Genomic DNA, 22,842 nt, shown 5'->3' on the forward strand with positions numbered 1-22,842 from the left:
GCTAAAAGAAATGAAGACTCCTTGAAGAAAATGCTGATTCTAAACCTAGGACAGCAAAGAAACAAAGCAAGCCTATAACATTTTTATTGTGCCAGAAAATAAGGAAGTGCTCAAAAAAAGTGATGAGTAGGTCAAAATACACATGCACCATCTTGAATAGGTTCCCACTGGTCCACTCTGGGACAATCTGAATATCAAAATAAAGAAGGGTCATAAGAGTTTACTATTCACTGAACAAAATGAGAATGGGTCAGAATCAATAATAGGTTTTTTAAATTGGAGGAAAAGGGAGAAACTCTTCCTTACAAGAAAATGCCAACTAATACACTGAAGAAATAATGGAACTGTAAAATCACCACATAATGGCAATTTTTTTGTATTGCTCTTGCAACTTTTCTGTAAGTTTGAAACTTCAAAATAAAAAGGTTAAAAAATTAGAACTATATTATAATATAAAAAATTATATTATAATATAAAAAGGAACTATATTATAATATAAAAAACTATATATATAATGAGTTTTGGGCTCACTGGTTTATATAATTAATGAAGATTTAAAAATTATATCAATTCATCATTTTTCAAAACAATCTGAAAATGAACAATTTCTAACATTTACAAACTGACATCATATTTATTCAACAGCACATTACTTTCTGAATCAAAATATAATTTGAGGGGCGCCTGGGTGGCTCAGTCCATTAAGCAGCCAACTCCTGATTTCAGCTCAGGTCATGATCTCAGGATCATGAGATCAAGCCCCACGATGGGCTCTGTGCTCAGTGTGAGTATGCTTGAGATTCTCTGCCTCTCCCTCTGCCCGTCTCCCCACTCATGTTTTCTCACTCTCTCAAATAAATAAAACCTATTAAAAATATATATATAATTTGAAGTTTGACAGGAAATTCCCAAGTTCTCAATTTATTGAGAATTTATTTTAACCAAAATATTCTTTCAAATTTCTTTCAACCCTCAGATTTTGTAGTTCTTTGCAATTATGTTTTATTCATCTAATACTGACATACTGCCTTGCATTGCTAATTAATTTTTAAATATTTGGCTGTCTCCCCAGTCAGACTGATGGAGATCAGAAAATGTCTTACTACTGCTCTTTCTTCTACAGGGGTGTAATGTTGGGGAGAACATATATAATAAAAATTCAATATAAATGAAAATATACCGGATTAAACAGCAGATTCAGTAGTACCTTAGCCCTCCATGCTCTGATGTGTTCTTAAGAGTAAATAAGACATCCCCTCCCATCCTGCCCTTCTTCGCAACAACATTAAGGGAGATGAACAGGGCTGGAGGTAGCCCTGCTTTCAGGGACAGGAGCAGAGAGAAGACACCATAAAGAGAAACTGTAATCTCAAGTATGGGCAGACTGATGTCATACGTATCTTGTTGGTTCAAATAAGGAGTGACTTGGCAACTGTGACTTTTGCCAAAGAAAAAGCATCAATCAAGGGGGGTTAACACATTTCCTTATAAGATTTTCATAAGGATTAAATGCAAAGCGACTCTCTGCAAAGCACCTGGCAAGGTAAGCACCATGTAAGTGGGTGAAAACAGTCCATTGAGCCTCCCCAAAATTGTTATTTGTGCCAAAATCCATACCTTCATAAGTGATCCTTCATGCCCATTGTTTATCTGCCCTCACTTTTTTCTTCTCTTTAATCACTTCCTGTAACATCCTGGGTTTTTGCCCTCAAGCTTAGCTCTTATTTCTAATTGATTTTCGGAATTGCTAATATGAGTTTTGCCTTTTATATTGACTTTGTGGTTTTCATATCTTCTTGGCTTTTCTTTCCAACATGTGGCAACATCTTACCTCATTGAGAAAAATGAACTAGTGGTTTCTAAGGTTTTTTTTTCATTAAGTAAATCTATTGCATGGAAAATATTTTTCTTTCAAGTCTTAGCAACTTTTATCCATGATGTAATATTTTCCCATAAACCCTATTGCCTGTTTTTTTTTCCCCCTTTATTCCTGTTGGCTTATTCTTTTCTCTTTTTTTAAGACTTATTTGAGAGAGAGACAGACAGAGAACGCACACACAAGCAGGCGCAGGGGCAGACAAAGAGAGAATCCTCAAGCAGACTCCCTGCTGAGCATGGAGCCCAACATGGGGCTTGATTCCAGGACCTGAGATCATGACCTAAGATGAAATCAAGAGTCAGATTGCTTAACTGACTGAGCCACCCAAGTGCCCCTGTTGGCTTATTCTTTAAACATTATTGGTTGTTACTGGATGTGTGTTGTCCAGATACTGAGGAGTTGTTTTTTACTCCCAACCCTAGAGTTCTGAGTTAACACAGAAAAGAATGAGCAAGATAGATCTCTTCTCCTGTCTTCCATATATTAAAACAAGTAATAAGAATTAAACCCCATACTAGAGCTTGGGGGCAAAGGCTGGTACAATCAATGGAAAGGTCACTCAAGGGCAGAGAACAGGCATGGAGAAAAGGAAAAGCAGGAAAAAGCAAGACAGTATTCAAACCTGCAAGTGGATGTAAAAGCAAATGAAATAAGCCAGTCAGTGGTCAAGAAGCATTTCACAAACAAGAGGAGGCCCCATATGGATCCTGGCTGGGTTTGCAAATGAGAGCAGTCCACCTCTTAATTATATCTGAGATTCCAACTAGAGCCTAGAATAGGCAGGTTCAGCTCTCATTGTTGCTGTTGCCACTAGATGGCTTCATAGTGACTTTTAAGAGATTGCAGACGCTAGAGTAATTAAATTCAAGCATTAGTCCATCTTTTTGGGTAGTTGTTACTCTGATTTTATATTTACAAAACTCAATCTCCAACAGGTTAAGTGATTTGCCCAAAGTCATAATGACAATCTGTTGATTATAAATCTATTGCCATTTTACCACCTAATTTCTCTTCAGTGATTTAAGTACAATAAGAAGAATTATAAAAGATAGGAAGGCAAGAGTCTTACATATCTAGGTACATGCAACCCTGATCAAATGACTCCTCAAAAGTATTTCCTTCAGTTAACATTGCCAGAATATTTTTTTGCTTATTAACATGAAAAAATGTTGGGGAAAATAAACTGATTATACTAACCATACATACACACACACACATCTATAAAACATATATTATATATATAATATATATTATATATAAATATACATATTGTATATATAAAACATATTTTTCATATTTTTGTATTTAATACATTTATCATTCACTTACAAAATATTTCCAGAAATAAATTACATTTTATTCTTACAAGAATAACATTTTTTAAAACTGTAACATGCAAATGATTATGTATCTGTGTACCACATTTACCCATCAGTTTTTCAAAACATCTGGGATAACATCCTAAAGTAAACAATGTTCATAAGGCCATCTGGACAAAACTGCGGGCAAAAAAAAAAGCATAAACATATGGAAAAACAGATTTTACCCTTCCCTTAAGCAGTAAGGGATGACAAATGTTGAACCTAGATATATCCACGCTTCACTGTGCGATGCTTTTCAGCACCACCTGGCTCTCCATGCAGAGCCACCAAATATGGACAGCACTGCCAGAAAGAACATATCCACAGGGCAATGGCAATAAAAATAGTTTATTTCATGGTTAAACAGCCACTTCACACAAGTGGCAAGGGTCTGTTTATTGACTTTTATATGTAAGTCTGTGAGAACATAGTCACAATTAATTATGCTATTAGACTTAAATATTAAATAGATCAGATAATCTAACTAGAAAATAAAATTACATTTTCTAAGAACTATTTAAATGTGTTTAATTTTTTTAAAGATTTATTTGAGAGAAAGAGAGAGAGTGTGAGTACTGAGCAGCGGGGTGGGCAGAGGGAGAGGGAGAATCTCAATCAGACTCCCAGCTGAGCGCAGAGCAGGACACAGGGCTCGATCCCACGACCTTGAGATCATGACCTGAGCAGAAATCAAGAGTCGGACACTTAAATGACTGAGCCACCCAAGCACCCCTAAGTGTGTTTTGAGAAGTGCAAGTTTTTTGTTTTACTAAGTAGAATATTTGTAAAATGTAACAATTCAAATTCAATTGATTTATTAAATTTCCATTTTATCAGGTACTATATGAAATACTGTCTGTAAATGTTTATATTTAATTGCTTATGATTTATGAGTATAAAGATTGATATACAGTGAACAGCATAGAGATATTAAACCTCACATTCATAATAACATCTTAGCAAAACTTTTAGAAACTAAGTATACATGTACATTTGCTCACTAAGAAACTATCAGCTGAGAATTTAAGATTCTAGTTTAAAACAAGAGTATCTGGGGCTTCTGGGTGGCTCAGTCGTTAAGCATCTGACTCTGCCCCTCCCCCTCTCAAATAAATAAATCTTAAAAAAATAAAAAATAAAACAAGGGTATCTGAATCAGTTTCTCAATAATCTGACATACTAACAGGTGTGTGTGTCTTAATAAAGAGTAATGTATTATTAATGAGGAATGATTACTGATCATTTTGCTTATAGAGATAACGCTTCTCAATCTGGCAGTGATTTTAGATCATATTCACTTTATGAACTCTTCCTTTATAAACACAGAACCAAATGCACTAAGGACTGAACTTCAAGATGTTTTGAAGGATGGTATAATTAGAAGGATAAGGCTGCTACAGCAATAACAAAAAAGACAAACTATATAAAATTGGATTACCAATTATTTATTTTGTTTTCAACTTTTACCTGATCCCATGAAATGCCCATAATTAGAAAGATTCATCAAAGATTTTCAGGGCTACAAGGTTATTATATCAAAAGGGATTTACCCTATCTCACCTTCCTTATCTCTTTATATTACCAACACCGTCATCAGATATTGTACTTTTGTAATAAAATAAACACAGACCCAGAAATCAAAAAACATTGAGAGAAAACTTCAGGCATTCCAGATAAAATTTTTAAAGCTCTTTTAGATCTCTGTCGTTTCCCTTTAAGCCTAGAATCTGAGTACTCAAAGAGTTGCTGGTTAACTAAATAGACCTGATAAGTTCTATACATACCTCAGGTCTTGCAAGACAGAAAACTGGGTGATCACGGCACCAGAAAAGAAAAAAAAAATTTTTTTTCCAACAACTTGGCTAAGACTAAGACTATCTAAAAAGTAATCTTAAGTAGCTCAAATTTTCCTACCATAAAAATGACTGCAATACAAAGATCCTATGATCTTCTTTTTAAACCAAAATTTAAAATATCATATCAGACATATATTAAAAAGTATATACAAGAAATTGTAGGTGAGGGGCGCCTGGGTGGCTCAGTCATTAGGCGTCTGCCTTTGGCTCAGGTCATGATCCCAGGGTTCTGGGATCGAGCCCCGTGTCAGGCCCCCCGCTCCGTGGGAAGCCTGCTTCTCCCTCTCCCATTCCCCCTGCTTGTGTTCCTTCTCTCGCTGTGTTTCTCTCTGTCAAATAAATAAAATCTTAAAAAAAAAAAGAAAGGAAAGAAAGAAATTGTAGGTGAATATCTTTATAATAGCAGAGTACAAAAGTTTTCAAAGCATGGCCCAAAAGACTAAAAAACCTTTACAGAAAAGATTGATGGATCTGGTAATGATGACATTAAAAACCTCATTATTGCCAAAAAATAAAACCCCTAAAAACTATAAACAAAGCTAAATATGGAAAAATAGGTATTCTTGTCAATTATACCCCGTGTATAATCTTTCTGGAAGGCAGCTTAACAACAGTAATCAAAATTTAAGGTGTGTTTCTAAACTGTCCAAAAATTCAAAAAAAAAAAAAAATAACCTACAGAAATAAAGAGCAAGTCCAAAGAGATGCAGCTTTCATGGGAGAAAACTGAAAGCAGTGACTAGTAAATTTGTTGCCAAGCAATATTAAATGTCTACCTTTTCTTAAAGTTATAAATATTTGTAAATTACCTTGGTTAAACCAAAAGGGGAACACTGGTGATTCTTGAGTTTCCCATGGGCACAGGGAAAGTAAACTTATTTTGCAGTTTGCTTATTTAAAGAAAGAGTTTGAAAGAATTATTTTCTCTGATAATTGTCCCCACTGTAGAGATGACGATGAAATTAAGGCACACAGTTTTTAGTGACAGGAGATTCAAACCGAGGCCGTCTGGCTTCATACTCCACAAACTTAACCATTTTGATCTACTATCTGTCTGGATAACAATGGATTATAAGGTTAGTAAGTGTGATAATTTAAGACACTAATGAAATGTTAGTGGTGATATGAAAGAAAAGGCCACACTACTCTTTAGCAAAAGCTGGATGTAATCAATTGCTGGATGTCTTCGGTGTGAATTTACACCTTTATTAAAGTTTATAGCAGCTCTTCTCAAAGGGTTCCTGAAAAGAATTAAAGACCTAATGCCCTAGGCACTCACTGTATGCACTTAACTTCTCCCTATATATTTGCAAAGGTACTAGTTAGTGCCATCTTTGAGAGAACTGAGAAAATAGTCACTCAGATAATTTCCTGTGTTCTGTAGTTTCAATGGAGAACTCTGGATTTATATCCCTATGGGTAACAATAAATTGTTTTTTAAATGCCCAACATCTTTTTGTCTCTAACCCCTTTTACACATGGAAGTAACTATTTTTAGTGCTTATTTTTGAAAATGCAAATAAATTTATTAGGTGTGTGACTGTCACTTTATAGCAAAACAAAATGTATTCCTTTTTTAAAAAGTTATAAAGTATTACTTTATATTCAAATTGTTGCTATAAGAGGGCACAATATTATTTGTCCTCAGATACATTATTTCAGATCCCAAACATGCCATTTACTTTTTTTTTTATGATTTTATTTATTTATTTGACAGAGAGAGACATAGCAACAGAGGGAACACAAGCAGGGGGAGTGAGAGAGGGAGAAGCAGGCTTCCCACAGAGCAGGGAGCCCGATGCGGGGCTTGATCCCAGGACCCTGGGAGCATGACCTGAGCCGAAGGCGGATGCTTAACGACGGAGCCACCCAGGTGCCCCGCCATTTACTTTCTTATTTCAAAAAAAAGATACAGCAAACTTATTCCTAATAAAACCAAAAGAACCAACATACCTAGTGTCTTTTTACACCAAAAGCATAAGCCTAATGAATTTAACAGAATATATTTTATGCCCTCTTTAAGCTCTTTGAAAGTGGCATTCCACCAGTATTAAAAATTATGGGCCAAAATTATTCAGAAAACAATGTAGGACTGTCAATCATCCATCTAGTTCACAAAAAGTAAACCAATATTCAATGATTATTTCACCAGGAATACCTATATTCAGTAAGTATTTGTAGAATATTTACATGACATTTACAAGACTATGACATATCTCATAAGCGTTCAGAAAACAGTGGCCCACTTTCTAATAATAAATATTTCTCGGTTTTCACAATAAAGTTTTCTTACTTTTTTTAAATCTTGTGTTATATGTGACCTTATTATACGGGGATTTTACTTGTTTTTAGTTTTCTGGTATGTGTTTGAGGGGAAGGTGTGGATTTTTTGTGTTTGTTTTTTTTGTTTGTTTTTTTGTAAGCAAATCCTAGCATCAGATGTGAAATCTACACAGCTGTAAGCATTCTTCTGGGAACCTGCACTGGGGTTTCCTCAACTGCCTAATGCAATTACTTAAGTCAGTCATGTAGCATTAATGTAATTTGCCCATTTCTACAGCTGAAAAGTTTAGTCTTTAAAGAGTAAAAAGAAAAAAACTTGCCTGCCCTGCAACTCTTGTACATTAGAACCAAATATTACCTTACCTGACTATTCTCCAAATTCCACTAACTCTTAGTTAACCATTAGCCTTAAAAAATCTTCAGTCATATAATAAATTGATACTGCCACATGAATGAGTAGGTATATATACAAAGGCATTTCTATCAATCTCCATGTTACAGTTAAGTGATCTTCCTAAAATACAAAACTGATTGTCTACTTCTCCACTTAAAATCCATTAGTGGTTCCCAACTGCCTACAGGATAAACTCTAAACTTACAAGGCCCTTCAATATCTATTCCTACTTACCTCTAGTCTCACCCTCTCACCAACATCACAAAACTTAACCTACCGCTCTATAAAATTCCCTGATCAAGCTCCTTCATCAATGAGCTATTTCCTCCACCTGAACATACTCCCCTTTCCTCTTTGCCTACCTAATTTCTACATATCCTTCAGCTCTTGGCTTAGAAGGCTCTTGCTCTAGGGGCACCTGTGTGGCTCAGTCTGTTAAGTGTCTGACTTCAGCTCAGGTCCTGGGATCAAGTCCCCGCTCAATGGAGAGTCTTCTCCCTCTCCCTCTGCCCTTCCCCCTGCTCATGCACCCGCGAATACGCTCTCTCAAAAAAAAAAAAAAAAAAAGCAAGCTCTGGTTCTAAATAAAAATAGCCAGTCTACATTCGATACTACTCAAGTATCCTCATAGTCCCCTGCACTTGCACCATCACAGCACTACCTAAGCAATTATTAAGCAATTAATTGTGATTTGTCAATTATCCCTCGCTTGACCAGAAGATCGATAATGACAGAAATAGAAATAGATCTGTTTCATTCACTACTGTATCTCCAATATCTAGCACAGCATCTGGCACAAGGTAGAAGCTCAAGTACGTTAAAAGCTGAATGAATAAATAATTTTGAGATTAACATTCAAGGCTTTTTTGGTGAAAATGCAACGCTTTTCCTCATCACATGCTAGCTCAGTTCAATTCAGCAAGTATTTACTGCTTAGCCACATTGAGAATCAAAGAGACTATGAGCCAGGGTATAATCCTCAAGGAACGTGCAGTTTCATAAAAAGACATACTGGGTGATGAACATTAAGGAGGGCACCTGATGTAAGGAGTACTGGGTGTTATCTAAGACTGATGAATCACTGACTTCTACCTCTGAAACCAATAATACATTATATGTTAATTAATTGAATTTAAATTTAAAAAATATTTTTAAAAAGACACATATATACAGGAAAACCAAACACCACAAAACCATGTGTTCTTAGATTCTAAGGTATGCTGCACAGAAGTAGAAAAGATAAGGTAAAAGACTGGGAAAGTGTCCTTGAAATAGGATGTGCTTAGGGCAAATAAGGTTGAAGACAGAAAATACAGAAATGTGCTAGTTCAGCAGTTCTAAAAGTGGATCTGAAGACACCCTCCTCCTTTTCCCAGGTCCTTAGGGTCAAACGTATTTTCATAGTAAGCCTAGGATATTATTTGCTTTTTTTTTTTACTTTCATTCTCAGTTATATAATGCATTTTCCAGAGACTATACACCAAGGTCCTTAGGGTCAAACGTATTTTCATAGTAAGCCTAGGATATTATTTGCTTTTTTTTTTTTACTTTCATTCTCAGTTATATAATGCATTTTCCAGAGACTATATACCATATCACAGATGAATACAGAAGTAGATAGAATACAATTATTGTTTTTATTAAGTTAGACACTAAAGAGATTTATAAAAATGTAAAACAATGCCACTTATTAAGTTTGTGTTGTTTTACAAAATTGTTATCTTTCCTAAAAACATTATGTGTGTTAACATGTCATGGAAATTATTGCTATTTTTCAGTGATTTAATATTGTAATTTTTTATTTTAATTTTTTTAAAGATTTTATTTATTTATTTGAGAGAGTGAGAATGAGAGAGAGAGAGAGAGCACACGAGAGGGGGGAGGGTCAGAGGGAGAAGCAGACTCCCTGCCGAGCAGGGAGCCCGATGCGGGACTTGATCCTGGAACTCCGGGATCATGACCTGAGCCGAGGGCAGTCGCCCAAGCAACTGAGCCACCCAGGTGCCCTTTATTTTAATTTCTAACATGATAAATATTGATAGATATAACCTACCTAAGCAAAATTCTTTACACATCCTAATTTTTTTAAGAATCTAAAGGGCTACTGAGACCAAAAGCTGAGATTCACTGAGCTGGTGGTATTTACAAATGGATGGGGCACTGGCCAAGATTCTCTGTGCAGAGTAGCTAAATTAGATGTATTGGACATGAAAGTGCTCAGGCTCTGCATAACTTAACAACATGTGTAAGGTACAGGTACAGGCTTTTCTCAGCAGTTTTCTTAGAGCAAAATATAAAAAGAATCCTTTAAAACCATTCTTATCCTCCCACCTAAAACACAATATAGTTCCATATTCTTTTTGAATTGCCATATTCAGACATTTTTATATTTCTACAGCCTTCACAATTATCATTTGATAGCTGCATAATCATAATCCAGCATTCCTACAAACCTCAATAGCTACTTTCATACCTGATTTTTAACGTATTTTATAAAAATAAAGCCTCATGCAAGGAAGAATATTGCAGATTACTATCCCAAAAAAACTTACTTCTAGAATGCCAACGGATCTTATTTTAAGTCAAACTTGCCTGAGAGATGCTGTAGCTTGGAACACAAGGATAACGACATTTGGGCCTGGAACTTCTGCAACCCTTGAACCCAGAGCTACGTCTCTCCCCGCCTCTGATGGCGCGACACACACTCAGACTCCCTCAAGAAGCTGTTTCCCACTTACCCAGGTGCTACCCATGGTTCCAGAAACACACCTAAGGCTTACACCGGTGCTTCCCACGACCTGAAATCATTGCTTTTCCCATCTCTACCTACCCAAAATCCTCTCTTTAAGGGTCAGCTTGAAAGCCAACTCATTCACGATTCTTTCTCAGGTTCTTTTCAATCGACCATTATAACCTTTTTGAGTATCTATTTTTTTTTTTTAATTTTATTTATTTATTTGACAGAGAGAGACACAGTGAGAGCGGGAACACAAGCAGGGGGAGGGGGGAGGGAGAAGCAGGCCTCCCGCTGAGCAGGGAGCCCGATGCGTGGCTCGATCCCAGGACCCCGGGACCATGACCTGAGCCGAAGGCAGAAGCTTAACGACTGAGCCACCCAGGCGCCCCCCTTTTTGAGTATCTAAAGGACTTTGAACATCACTCAGAATACAACTCTATTCTGCTTATCATTATTCTTTAGGATAGGAACTGTCTTACCAATCTCTACTCCCTGAAATACCACAGAAAAGAGGGAGGAACTGCTGAGGAAAATGAGGGTCAGATGAACTGTAACCTGCCCCAGGTCAAATAGCCAGTGATTGAAAGAGTCAAATTTGAATGCCCGACCCCACACCGTGACAAAGTCCATGGTCTTTCTACCATATCATTCCATGCTCCCTACCTTATATCCTTTATGATAATAAGTTGAAGAAATCTGTAAAAATGGAATGAAACCAGACTGGCTTTATCCTTAACCTCAAGGAACCTCTAAGATGGAAAAAAAAAATCCAGATAAAATACTTCCTATAATTGTACTTTGGCCACCCCTGGCATCATACCCCTACATATCTTATCGTGGCCAAAAAAGCACATTAAATGTGCAGTTTTCAGGGGCACCTAGGACTCAGTTGGTTAAGCGACTGCCTTCAGCTCAGGTCATGATCCCAGGGTCCTGGGATCGAGCCCCGAATCGGGCTCCCTGCTCGGCGGGGAGCCTGCTTCTCCCTCGGACCTTCTCCCCTCTCCCCTCTCACGCTGTTTCTCACTCTCTCTTTCTCTCTCTCTCAAATAAACAAACTAATAAATAAATAAATCTTTAAAAAAAAGTGCAGTTTTCAGGAGGCAGCATTAAGACCAACAGCTGTTCCTGAAGTGTTCAATGTCTATCATCACCGTATTTTTCTGGTTCTTTATTTGAGCAGAACTGGAGCTATGACTAGTATGCTTGGGACAGAGTAAGATTTCAATACGTTTGTTGAATAAATAAATGAGTGAAAAAAATTAATCATTTCTTCTGTCTGGAATCTGTGTTAACCTCCTCCAGTTCCTTTGCCAATTTGTTCACTATCATTGTCTCGAGCAATAGCTAACAGAAACACTTGTATATTGGGTTATAGAAAATATAGCTGACGACTAGTATATTTTAATGTAATTTTTCAGTTTCTGAATGCCACCTGCAGTTCAATTCTGCACCAAAGGCATTTCAAAATTATCATGTCCATTCACCCTTTCACCTAGTACCAAACCCCAAGGTGAGTATGGATTCTTCCCACTCTCCCTCACTCACTACATCTAAGCCACCCACTTTCCACCAGTGCGTCTACTAGTCTCTCACCTGCTCTACCACAACAACGTCCTCTGACCTTCTTAATGATCTCCTCACCTCAACTCTTAACTCCAACCGTCCATACAGCAATTAGAATAATGTTATTTTAAAAAGATGAAATGACGTTACTCCCCTGCTTAAAACACTTTAATAGCTTCCATTACACTTCCAACAAAATAAAAATTCTTTACCATGGAATTCCTTACAGTATCCTTCATGAACTCCCAAACTCATTTTTTTTTCCCCCACTCACTTCCTCATTTCATTCTCTCTCCCAGCAAACCACACTCCAGCTATACTGGCCTTTTTTGATCACTGTGACCACTAGATTATTACCTATACCTGCAATCTCTTCTTTTCCTTTGCACTTATCAGAAGTTTACATATAAATTTTTTTTTTGTCTGTCTCTCCAACTCTACTGTATAGCCCAAGAGGGCAATATAAAACTGTTCTTTTGTTTTATCACTAATTTTGAATAAAGTATAAAACCCAGCATGTGGTAGGCACTTAATATTTCTGCTTCCCTATATACTCTTCATTTAGATCAACATGTATTATATATATTGTTTGTATGTTAGACAACAACATACATAGTTAATGAAGTAAATAATATATAATACATTACTATTGAATCATAAAGGATTTGGCCGCCTGTTGTACCAGGTTCCTGAGAAGTAACCCCTAAATCCTGGGATTTCCAGAGGGTCAGGAGCGTCTTTCTTATTCTTGATGGGCCCCTAGACAGTTTATGCTAATAAGATTACTCAGGATGGCAGCTAGCCATGCCAGAAAGACCAATGTGTGATTAGAGGGCTGAGGTACCGGAGACTGAGTTCAATCACGTGGCCAATGAGTCAAGCACTGGTGCCTATTCAATAAAATGCCAATTAAAAACTCTGGACACCACAGCTCCAGATAGCTTTCCTGGTTAACAATACTCTGTGTGTATGATAAACATCAACGTGCCAGGAAGGTGATGTATCCTGACCCCACAAGAAGAAGATACAGGAGTTTCATGTTTGGGACTTTTCTAGTCCTTGCCCAATGTGTCTATTCTTTTGGCTGGTCCTGATTTGTATCTTTTTTCTGTTATAGTAAAACTATAATTTTAACTATAGGACTTTCCTGAGTTCTCTGAGTCATTCTAGCAAATTACTGAACCTAAGAAGGGTAGTGGGAACTCCTAAATTTATAGCCAGTTTGTCAGAAATGTGGATGGGCTGAAAATGCGGGACCCTGAGGATGATGTCTGAAGTGAGGGCAATCTTGTGTAAGACTAAGCACGCCCTTAATCTGTAAGGTTAGCCTAACTCTGGGTGGTTAGAGTCAGAACTGCACTATGATTACCTAACAAAGAATAGATGCCACTTCATAAATACGTGTCAGGCACCATGCAAGCATTTTTACATACATTATTTCTAAATTTTTAGAACACATTATCTCTAAGCCTCACAATAACCCCACACATTGGAATGATCATCCTAATTTTTAAAGTAAGTAAACTAAGAAGTAAAAGACACACAGACAATAAGTAATTTGAGTGGAGCCTGAATTCAAACTCAGCACTGTTTGACTCAGAAGCCCATGATCTAGTCACTACCCTCTCTAGCTTCTCATATTAGTTACGTAAATACAACCCAAGATAACATCACAAGATTACTACCTAAGAATGCATGGCACTTGTGCAGAAAGGTCTCAGTAAAATCTAAGGTATTATTTATGAATTTACAAACTCTCTATATGAAATATAAAATATCATACGTTAATACAAATTTCTTTGGCAACTGCTTAACTTACTTGTTTGTGTTTTAGAAACATGCTTCTGGAGAAAATCAACTGTTTGGGCCAAAACCCTCTTATTACACTGTGTTGATAATTTTTCATCACATTCATAACACCTGAAAAATACAAATATGTAAACAGATATTATGAAAGCACCTTCAATAATATTGCACACCAGGTAATAAAGTAATAAAGTTGATATTTATCCAGTCTTGTCTTTAAATTGGGGTGGGGTGGGGTGGGGCAAAAAGTATACATGTAGAGTGAGGCATTAGATAAGTCTAGAGAAATAAGCAGGAGACAGTTCATACAGAGCCTTATCATTCAAATTAAAGTCCTGGTACTTTACCCTAAGTGTAATGGAAAGCCATGAGGAGTTTTTTAAGGAGGGGAGTGATGTGATCCAATCTATATTTAAAAACATTACTCGGACTAATGTCAGATAGAGGGAATCAGGAATAGAAGGTCAGGGTAGAAGCAGGAGATCTGGAGAAAAATGAACAGATTTATTTTACAGAAAATTCAGGTAGAAACAGAGAAGTATAAAAATAACTGCAATGGAAAGAGGGAAGTGGATGAGGGTAAGTCAGTGATTCTCAAATAGGAGCAATTTTGCAACAAAGAATTATCAACTCAAATGACAACAGTACTGAGACTGAGAAATTCTGGTCTAGAGGAAAGACTTGCTGCAAGTTGGGAATGTTTAAAGTTGGGTGATGGGTACGGAGGATTTCGTTATACCATTTTATCCACTTTTGTTAAAGGATTAAAAATTAAGATAAAAAAGGAAAGAAAGTGTTAGGTTTCTGGCCTGAATACTTAAGTGATGGAGGTGCCACTTATAGAGACGGGGAAGATTGGGTAAGTGTTTTGTTTTATTTGGGACTTAGTTGGGAAGAGAGAGAGCTCCCAAAGAGATTTTCAAAGCACATTACGTTTTAGAAAATTAGCTTCCACTAAGTTTACTCATTAGTGCATATAGTATTAATAAAGATTTCTTCTATGTATTATCATTACCTGCTTCCTTTAACTTCATAAGATCCAATGGTCAAATAAAAACATATATTTGAACATATTGAGAAGTATAATGTGTTATACCAATACCACCTTACATATTCACAATCTTCTTATAATCAATAGGGGTCCTAAGATTAATGGCTATAAACTGTGTTTGGGTTCTTTTTCTAAATGGCACTGAAAATTCAGTCAAATATTTACTCATACTCAAAATACAAATATTACTCTATCACTTGCATACAGAAATACATAGATACATAGATAAATCTGTGAAGGAAACAAGTCACAGAAAACATTCCCAAAACATCTTTTCTAATAGACCATGATGGAATTCAAACAATGTAGAATTACCAGGTTTACACCATTATAAACCCTCAAAATTTACTGATGTAACTATTGCCAAAAATAATAAAAATTGCTCATTTGCAAAATATTGAAATGTCAAGAAATTTTTACCGATGCTGCAATTTAATTTTTACTTGCTATAAAATGTATTGTAACTTTAAGAGTACAAAAAGAAAATGTGAATAAAAACCACACAATGGCAGTGAATTTGGAGAAGAGAGGACAGCTCAACATAAATTAATTCTACTTGTTTCCATTAGAAATAACCAAAAAAGGGGCGCCTGGGTAGCTCAGATGGTTAAGCCTCTGCCTTCGGCTCAGGTCATGATCCCAGGGTCCTGGGATCGAGTCCCACATCTGGCTCCTTGCTCAGCCGAGAGTCTGCTTCTCCCTCTCCCTCTGAACCTCCCCCTGCTCATGCTCTCTCTGTATCTCTCTGTCTCAAATGAATAAATAAATACATACACTTAAAAAAAATAACCAAAAAAAATTTAATTGAGCATCTACTTGTGGCAGGCACTGTTATAAATACTTTACATGCATTTTCTAGTTTAATTCCTCACAACAACCAAAACAGTATTATAATTTTTAAAAATAAATAGCTCTCTAGAAGTATAATACTTCCTTTTTACAGATGAGAAACTGGGACATAGGAGGGCTCACAAATCAGTAAGGTATTAAAAATACAGGGTAAATACCACATCTTTCAACAAACTTTTGAGTACTTTAAAAGCACTCACCTGAAAAAGTAAAAAGATAAACAAAAGCACTCATCTATATGTTAACTGTAAGTGCTAAATCAGTGCCTCTGGTCAAGCATAAGGATCAGTGTGGAACTTAACAATACAAAAGCCCTGATCTAACAGAGGACCAATGAATGGTACCTATGGATTTTTCAAATTTCACCTCTGTGATTCTGAAGAAAGTCAGAGATAAGAAACCACGGAGCTAATAAATATTATCTGTTAAAGCAGCATTAAATCCACTATCAAGCAACACTTTGTTAGCCATAATTTTATCAAATCTACCATATTCCTTTCTTTTTTAGGGTTTTCAAGGTTTTTTTCCAGTTCAAGTTGGCCTTTCTTTAACCCAAATTAGTAAAGTTTTCTACTGAAGTTGTTAAACTCGTTTTTTAAAGATTTTATTTTTTTGAGGGAGAAAGAATGAGTGCACACTCAAGTGTGGGGAGGGGGGCAGAGGGAGAGAGAAAAGCAGAGTCCTCAGGCAGCGGGGAGCCTGATGCAGGACTCAATCCCAGAACCCAGGACCCAGGACCCTGAGGTCATGACCTGAGCTGAAGGCAGATGCTTAAGTAACTGAGCCACTCAGGTGCCCCAGAAATTGTTAAACTTTTTAAGGTTTAGGAATTAGATGTGAAAAAGAAAATAGTCCCAACCTTTTAAGTTTCTGTAAATGCATGTGACCAGCTTGAAATTTCTTCCTTAGAAAGGAAAAAATTTTACAGACCCCCAAATATGACTTAAATTATTTTCATTATAATATAAATTTAACATTCTACAGACAAAATGATCAATAAATTGATCATCCTTATAGCTCTATATATCTATGAAAGCACAATTATACAATTAAGCGTAAACATAAAATTATAAAATCAATAAAGTTAAAACTAACAACACTATTATGCTAGGTAACTTTTTTTGGTTTTTGTGTTTTTTTTTTCTTTGCTGAAATTACATCATGATTCACACCATAATTATGGTCCTAAAAGCTACAACAGAAGTTCTGACGCAGACTCACTTGAAACGGGTCTATTCTACCAGGTGCCACTCAACTCTCCCTCCACCTTCCTCTATTACTGTGGTCCTCAAACTGTGGTCCCCAGACCAACAGCATTGGCAATACCTAGGAACTTGTTAGAAATGCAAATTCTTAGGCCCTACCCAAGAACTACTAAATCAGAATCTCTAGGCCAAGGCCCAGCGGTCTATTTTAACAAGACTTCCTGGTGATTGTGATGGGCCCCATTGTTTGAGACCACTGCTCTATTCAGGCTACAGAGAAATATTTATTGGGCTGCCACACTATGGCATCAACCCCCTCTCCCTTAGCTCCCTCTCCCAATGTATCATTTACATAGTAAGCTGTCTCTATGCTCTCCTCATTCTCCCCAATATTATTACTTGGGAACAACAAAAACACAAATGCAGCAAGACCTGACCCGTGCTACAAATTTAAATTATAAGATGATGATCTCTTCTATAAGTCAAAATATTGTTATATTAATTTTAGATCCCGGAAGTGAAAACACAAAGTTAAAATATTTTTGTCTTAAAGAAAACTTGAAAACCTCTGAAAATTCATTCAAGGAAAACTTGAAAGCTTTTGAAAATTTTAGAAAATTGTAACCAGTGTCTTTATATGTAAAATGAGGGAACTGGACTTGGTTCCCAGCCAGGATTAAGTAGTAGAATCACCCCAGCAGTTTTGACAAACTGCATATGCCCAGGCTTACCCTTTCCCCTCCAGGGAATCACCAAACCACCTGACTGCTTGAAGTACCTTCCTTCTCTAGAACTCTGGAATTCTGCATTAGCAAGTTCATTATGAAAAATCAACTAGGAAGAATGTTTCTTTATCCTATTTAGAAAGTGTTTAAAAAAAAAAAGTAGAGGGATGACTAAATTTTTCCTTATTTAAATTTTATATTCATGGGTAATGTCACTTTTCTTAAAGTATTCCATAGGTTGTGTTCAGGCTAAAATGCATAAGGGGGTATAACATCTTTAAATATCTTACCTTGTACAGCTCAAAGAAAATGATATTTTTGTAGTGGACACAAGTGGTAATAAAATCTAACTTACCATATAATCCATGTGCTCAGACTAATTGTAACACAATGAGATTCTGTTCTCAAACTCTTGTAGTGCTTCAGTGAATGATGGCTTTCTGAGTTTCTACCACATCCCTAAAGATGAACAGAATGCTATTTGTACAATTTACATGTAAATTTGTTTCAAATTAATCAAAACTTAAATCATACTCATATTAAAAAAGTTTTGGTTTTTAATTTCAAACAGGAGGGAAAAGTTTCAGAAAATAGTATAGATTCTCATTAAATTTAATTTCTTGCAAAGAGGCTAACTTGCTTTTTGTTATATAGTATTTGCCTAAAACAATCATGAGCTGAGTTCATTTCCCTATTATTTAAAAATGTATACACTCTCTGCCTTGCACACTGTGGAGCACTGAGCATCTTCGCAGACCAGTGCCCTCCTCCTATGCACACATTTTCTAAAATTGTCCATACCTCCACCCAAACCCACTGGCAACTAATGAGACTCAGACCAATCACAGTAATTTCCCTCACCAGGTAAGTAAAGAAATAAGATCCAGTTCTGGTCAATGCGACATGAGGGGCAGTCTCCTAGATGTTTCTGGGAAAAGTTTCATATATTTAAAAATTAAAACAAAAACAGGAGAGGGATGTCCTTTTTGCCCTCTTTCTGGCCTCTGGGGATGGCTGTATGATATATAATGCATGAAATATTTTCAGCCATAAAAAGCCATGAAATTGAGGGTGGACAAAAGAAAAATGGAAGAAAGCTCAGTTTTCAATGTTCTTTTCATTGAATTAACTAATCCTGATGTGGTCCTACTTACGAGCTATGTGAGATAATAAGGATTCCTCTTATTTTAGAAAAATTGTAGACATCTTAAATGTTTTTCAAAAAATATTACAGATATTAATAGCTTCTAAGCTGTTAAAAATTGTTTAAAAAAAAAGAATCCTTTCATAGAAAAAAAATTAATCTAGTAAGATGTAAAAAAACTTGGATCCATTTCTTAAGGAAATACAAATAGGTAAAGGCAGGTCCAGACGTGAGAACTACTGCAAGTAGGTTGGATTCCCTTTCAAAGTATTTCTAAACTACATGTGGTTACTTTCTGAATATAATATACCTTTTATTTTACCTTAACTAATGTTTCTAAGTTGAGCCTTGGAGACTTCTATCTAAACATGAATAAATTTATTTTAAATTCTAAACATTACCAACAGTCCAACTCACAATACGCATTTAAGAAAAATATTTAAGACAAACTCACATATAAAAATCACGCTTCTCACCTGAAAACCACACTTGAGGCACAACCATATGTCAGAGGGAAGTACTGGCTGCCCATCACAGAATCTTCTTTCCTTTAAACAGTCTGAGCAAACTGACCACACATTCTCAGCTATTGCTTTCTTCACATGATTCACACTAATAGCATGACTTACATGCTGGCAAGTGAAACCTACTGAATAAGACAAAACAAAATGTGAATATTTTCTTTGCTAAGCCAAAGTGCTACCATCAGTAAGCCAAAGTCAATAGCATTAAAATACTGTAACTAAAAAGCAAAGAGATTTGGAAAACAAAACAACTCAAAAGGATACATACTGCATGGTTCCATTTATAAAGCATTCGTGAAATAACATAATTAGAGAGTTGGAGAACAGATTTGTGGCTGCCAGGGACTATGGATGGAGAACAGGGAGTGTGGCTATAAACAGGTAACCATTGGGGTGGTGATGGGACAGACGGGTATCTCAGTTGTGGTGGATATACAAAACTACACATGTAATAAAAGTGCACAGAGTTATACCCACTCACACAGACACCCACACATGAGGCCTTGCATATCTGGTGAAATCAGAATAAGCTCTAGGATTGTACTGATATCATTTTCCTGGTTTTGATATTGTACTATAGAAATACAAGATGTGAAATCAGGAGAGGTTGGGTGAAGAGTGAATGGGACCCCCTTGTGTATCTCTTTGAACCTTCCTATTCAAAATTAGTTCAAAAATAAAAAGTTTAATAAATAGATTATTTACTGAGCAGCTACTGTGTCAAGCATTTTGAATATATTTTCTTCTCATTAAGATACACACACAAAATCTTTCCAGAGAGCCTACCTCTGCTCTGATGCTATTTTCATCATTACTGAGAGAAAGGAGAAAGAGGAACAAACAATATGGCATAATTTACAGGAACAAGAATTCTCCTTAACGAGTATTTCCAAATAACAAATGACGCTGCGTGGTCCTTAATTATCCTTTATAACAGAGTCCCACTGGGTATACTGTGTGGAGACAACTGGCCAAAATTGGCTAGTATGTTTTTATTCAGATAACTGTGTTCTTCTCCCAAGGACACAATGACACTTCCACTTCTGCCAAATACCTAACACTTCCACTTCTGCACCTCATCTATCTCAAACACCAAAACTACAACTATCCACCAAAATTAAACAGCAAAGGAAAGACTGAGTAACTTGAAGAGGGAAACAGAAGTATGGACATTTTGACTTTCTCCACTTCCCTTCCCAAATGCACAGCACTCCTTTTCACCTATTAGTTAACTAGAGAGAGGCTAAGCATTAGTTCCTTTTCATCCTGAAGCCTAAGTATGTGAGTCTTGACAAGTGACTTATTGTAAAATATAATTTCAATAAAAATAATGTGTAAATCTGGGGAAAGATTAGGACTTCTAATCTTACACCAAGAGCAAGGTATAAAAATAGACACAAAAGGAGTAATTCCAAAGCCCTATATTTGAAAAGCAAGGACACATGCCATTAAATAAAGGGGTGTTCTGGGGAAGACTGATAGATGACCACATAGATACAGGACCTAGAAATGGGTTACTAGATATCAATGCTTTGAGTTTTTATATTTTAAAATTCTAAGGGGAAAAATCATTCCATACACCTTCTATATCATCTCTGGGGTAGGATTTGGCCAGGGTATAACTTAGCTCTTCTCTGATTCTACAATTCAGACATATAAAACTGAAATTGTTAATGAATTCAGAGATAAGTGAATTCATGATAAAAAGGTCCCAAGAGTCTAAATTAACTCTACTAGCTTTTAAATGCCTCAACAATATATACTTTTTATAAGTAAATTTGAAAGTTTGATGTTTTCTCACAAGAGTTAACCAGTGTTTAAATAGTATTCACAATCCTTGGTGGTGGGCTGTGCTAATAAGATTTCCTCAGTTTTCTGTAATTTGTTTGATCATACAATTGTCTAAATTTCATCTGCCAAATAAGTCCTCTAGGGATTCCTGAATAAAATATATAAATGTATTAAAGTCTATAGTTGTTTCACATTAACAAATCAAAACAATAATTAAAGTCTCCACATTTTTCACTTTAAATATTAAAAAACTTTACAAGGAGGTCTTCCAGTTTGCAAATGATGGTCTAAAATCAACACTTCCCCATTCTCCTCTCAGAAACTGTCCAATGTCAACAAGAATAGAATACAAAAACACCAAGTTCATTTTCAGGAAAACCAAGAGACAACTGAAGCCCCAAGTCATAAATTCAGTGGAAGAGTCCCACCTCAACGCAGCAGGGATCAAATAGGGGTGCATACAGAAGGAAGCAGAGAGCATACTGCAGCTGTAGATCCCATAGAGAACCCCGCTTACTTTGCAGACACAGAATGAAACCTAAATCTCTGTGCTGCAACAACCCTGGCAGGAGCTACCCTATATCCAGTTTTGTTTTAAGAAGCAAAAGAAGGTGGAAGACTAAAATGGAATTAGAGAGTATTATGCTAAGCGAAATAAGTCAATCAGAGAAAGACATGTATCATATGATCTCACTGATATGAGGAATTCTTACTCAGGAAACAAACTGAGGGTTGCTGAGTGGTGGGGGATGGAAGGGAGGGGGTGGCTGGGTGATAGACACTGGGGAGGGTATGTGCTATGGTGAGCGCTGTGAATTGTGTAAGACTGATGAATCACAGACCTGTGCCTCTGAAACAAATAATACATTATATGTTAAAAAAAAAAAAAAAGATAGTAGGAAGGGAAAAATGAGGGGAGGAAATCGGAGGGGGAGATGAACCACAAGGGACAATGGACTCTGAGAAACAAACTGAGGGTTCTGGAGGGGAGGGGGGTGGGGGGATGGGTTAGCCTGGGGATGGGTATTAAAGAGGGCACGTATTGAATAGAGCACCGGGTGTTATACACAAACAATGAATCATGGAACACTACATCAAATAAATAAATAAATAGAAAAAAATATATTGAAAAAAAAAGAAGCAAAAGAAGGCAATTTCTAATTCACTAAGTGAGAAACAAACAAGCCAAATTTGCCAGAAACAGTCTTGTCTCTAAGGCAGCGAGAAAAGATGTTCTGAAAAAACACCAGGGCTGCCTAATCTTGTTGAGTGGAAAGAAGTAAAGGCTAACTGAGCTCACACTCAAAACTCCAGCTGGTCTTGACAGTGCTCTGGCCCTCCTTCTTACAAAAATATTCTAAAACTAACTGATCCAAGAAAGGTAACCCTACATTAAAGAATGAGAAATCAAAGAAAAATCAAAGCCATAAATTCTATCCAATATAAGAAAAAGGAAAAACAAAAGGCACAGAAATCACTGCCATGAAATACAAATACAAAACAGAAGCAAATGCTCCAGCATGAGGTGGCAAAACAGTAGAAAGTGACTGGCAGAGCTCAGGAAAGAAATGGAGGAAAAAAATAAAAACCACAAAAAGGATGACAAAACTAAAAAGGGCATACGGTGAAAAAGACACTGCAGAAAACACTGTAAAAGATAAAAAGGAAAAG

General features: G+C 36.3%; 1 protein-coding gene across 8 annotated transcripts in view; it reads right to left on the reverse strand.

Moving 5' to 3' along the window:
* Positions 1-22,842, reverse strand: part of USP45 (ubiquitin specific peptidase 45) — a 69,204-nt gene that overhangs the window by 40,566 nt on the left and 5,796 nt on the right. For 7 of the 8 annotated variants that reach the window (XR_012378507.1, XM_025862992.2, XM_025863001.2 and 4 more), the window contains exons 3-5: positions 19,333-19,505; positions 18,068-18,171; positions 13,896-13,996 (exon numbers count right to left, since the gene is read on the reverse strand). Coding sequence is in view for 7 of the 8 variants with exons in the window: in XM_025862992.2 (XP_025718777.2) it covers positions 13,896-13,996; positions 18,068-18,171; positions 19,333-19,505 (378 nt within the window). In the remaining variant the exon portion in view is untranslated. The remainder of the gene's footprint in view (positions 1-13,895; positions 13,997-18,067; positions 18,172-19,332; positions 19,506-22,842) is intronic. The other variant, XM_073893696.1, reaches the window with a different exon arrangement.

This window comes from Callorhinus ursinus, unplaced genomic scaffold (assembly GCF_003265705.2).
Source record: "Callorhinus ursinus isolate GAN/ISIS: 27379988/994484 unplaced genomic scaffold, GSC_fseal_2.0 scaffold6, whole genome shotgun sequence".
Taxonomy (NCBI): Eukaryota; Metazoa; Chordata; class Mammalia; order Carnivora; family Otariidae; genus Callorhinus; species Callorhinus ursinus.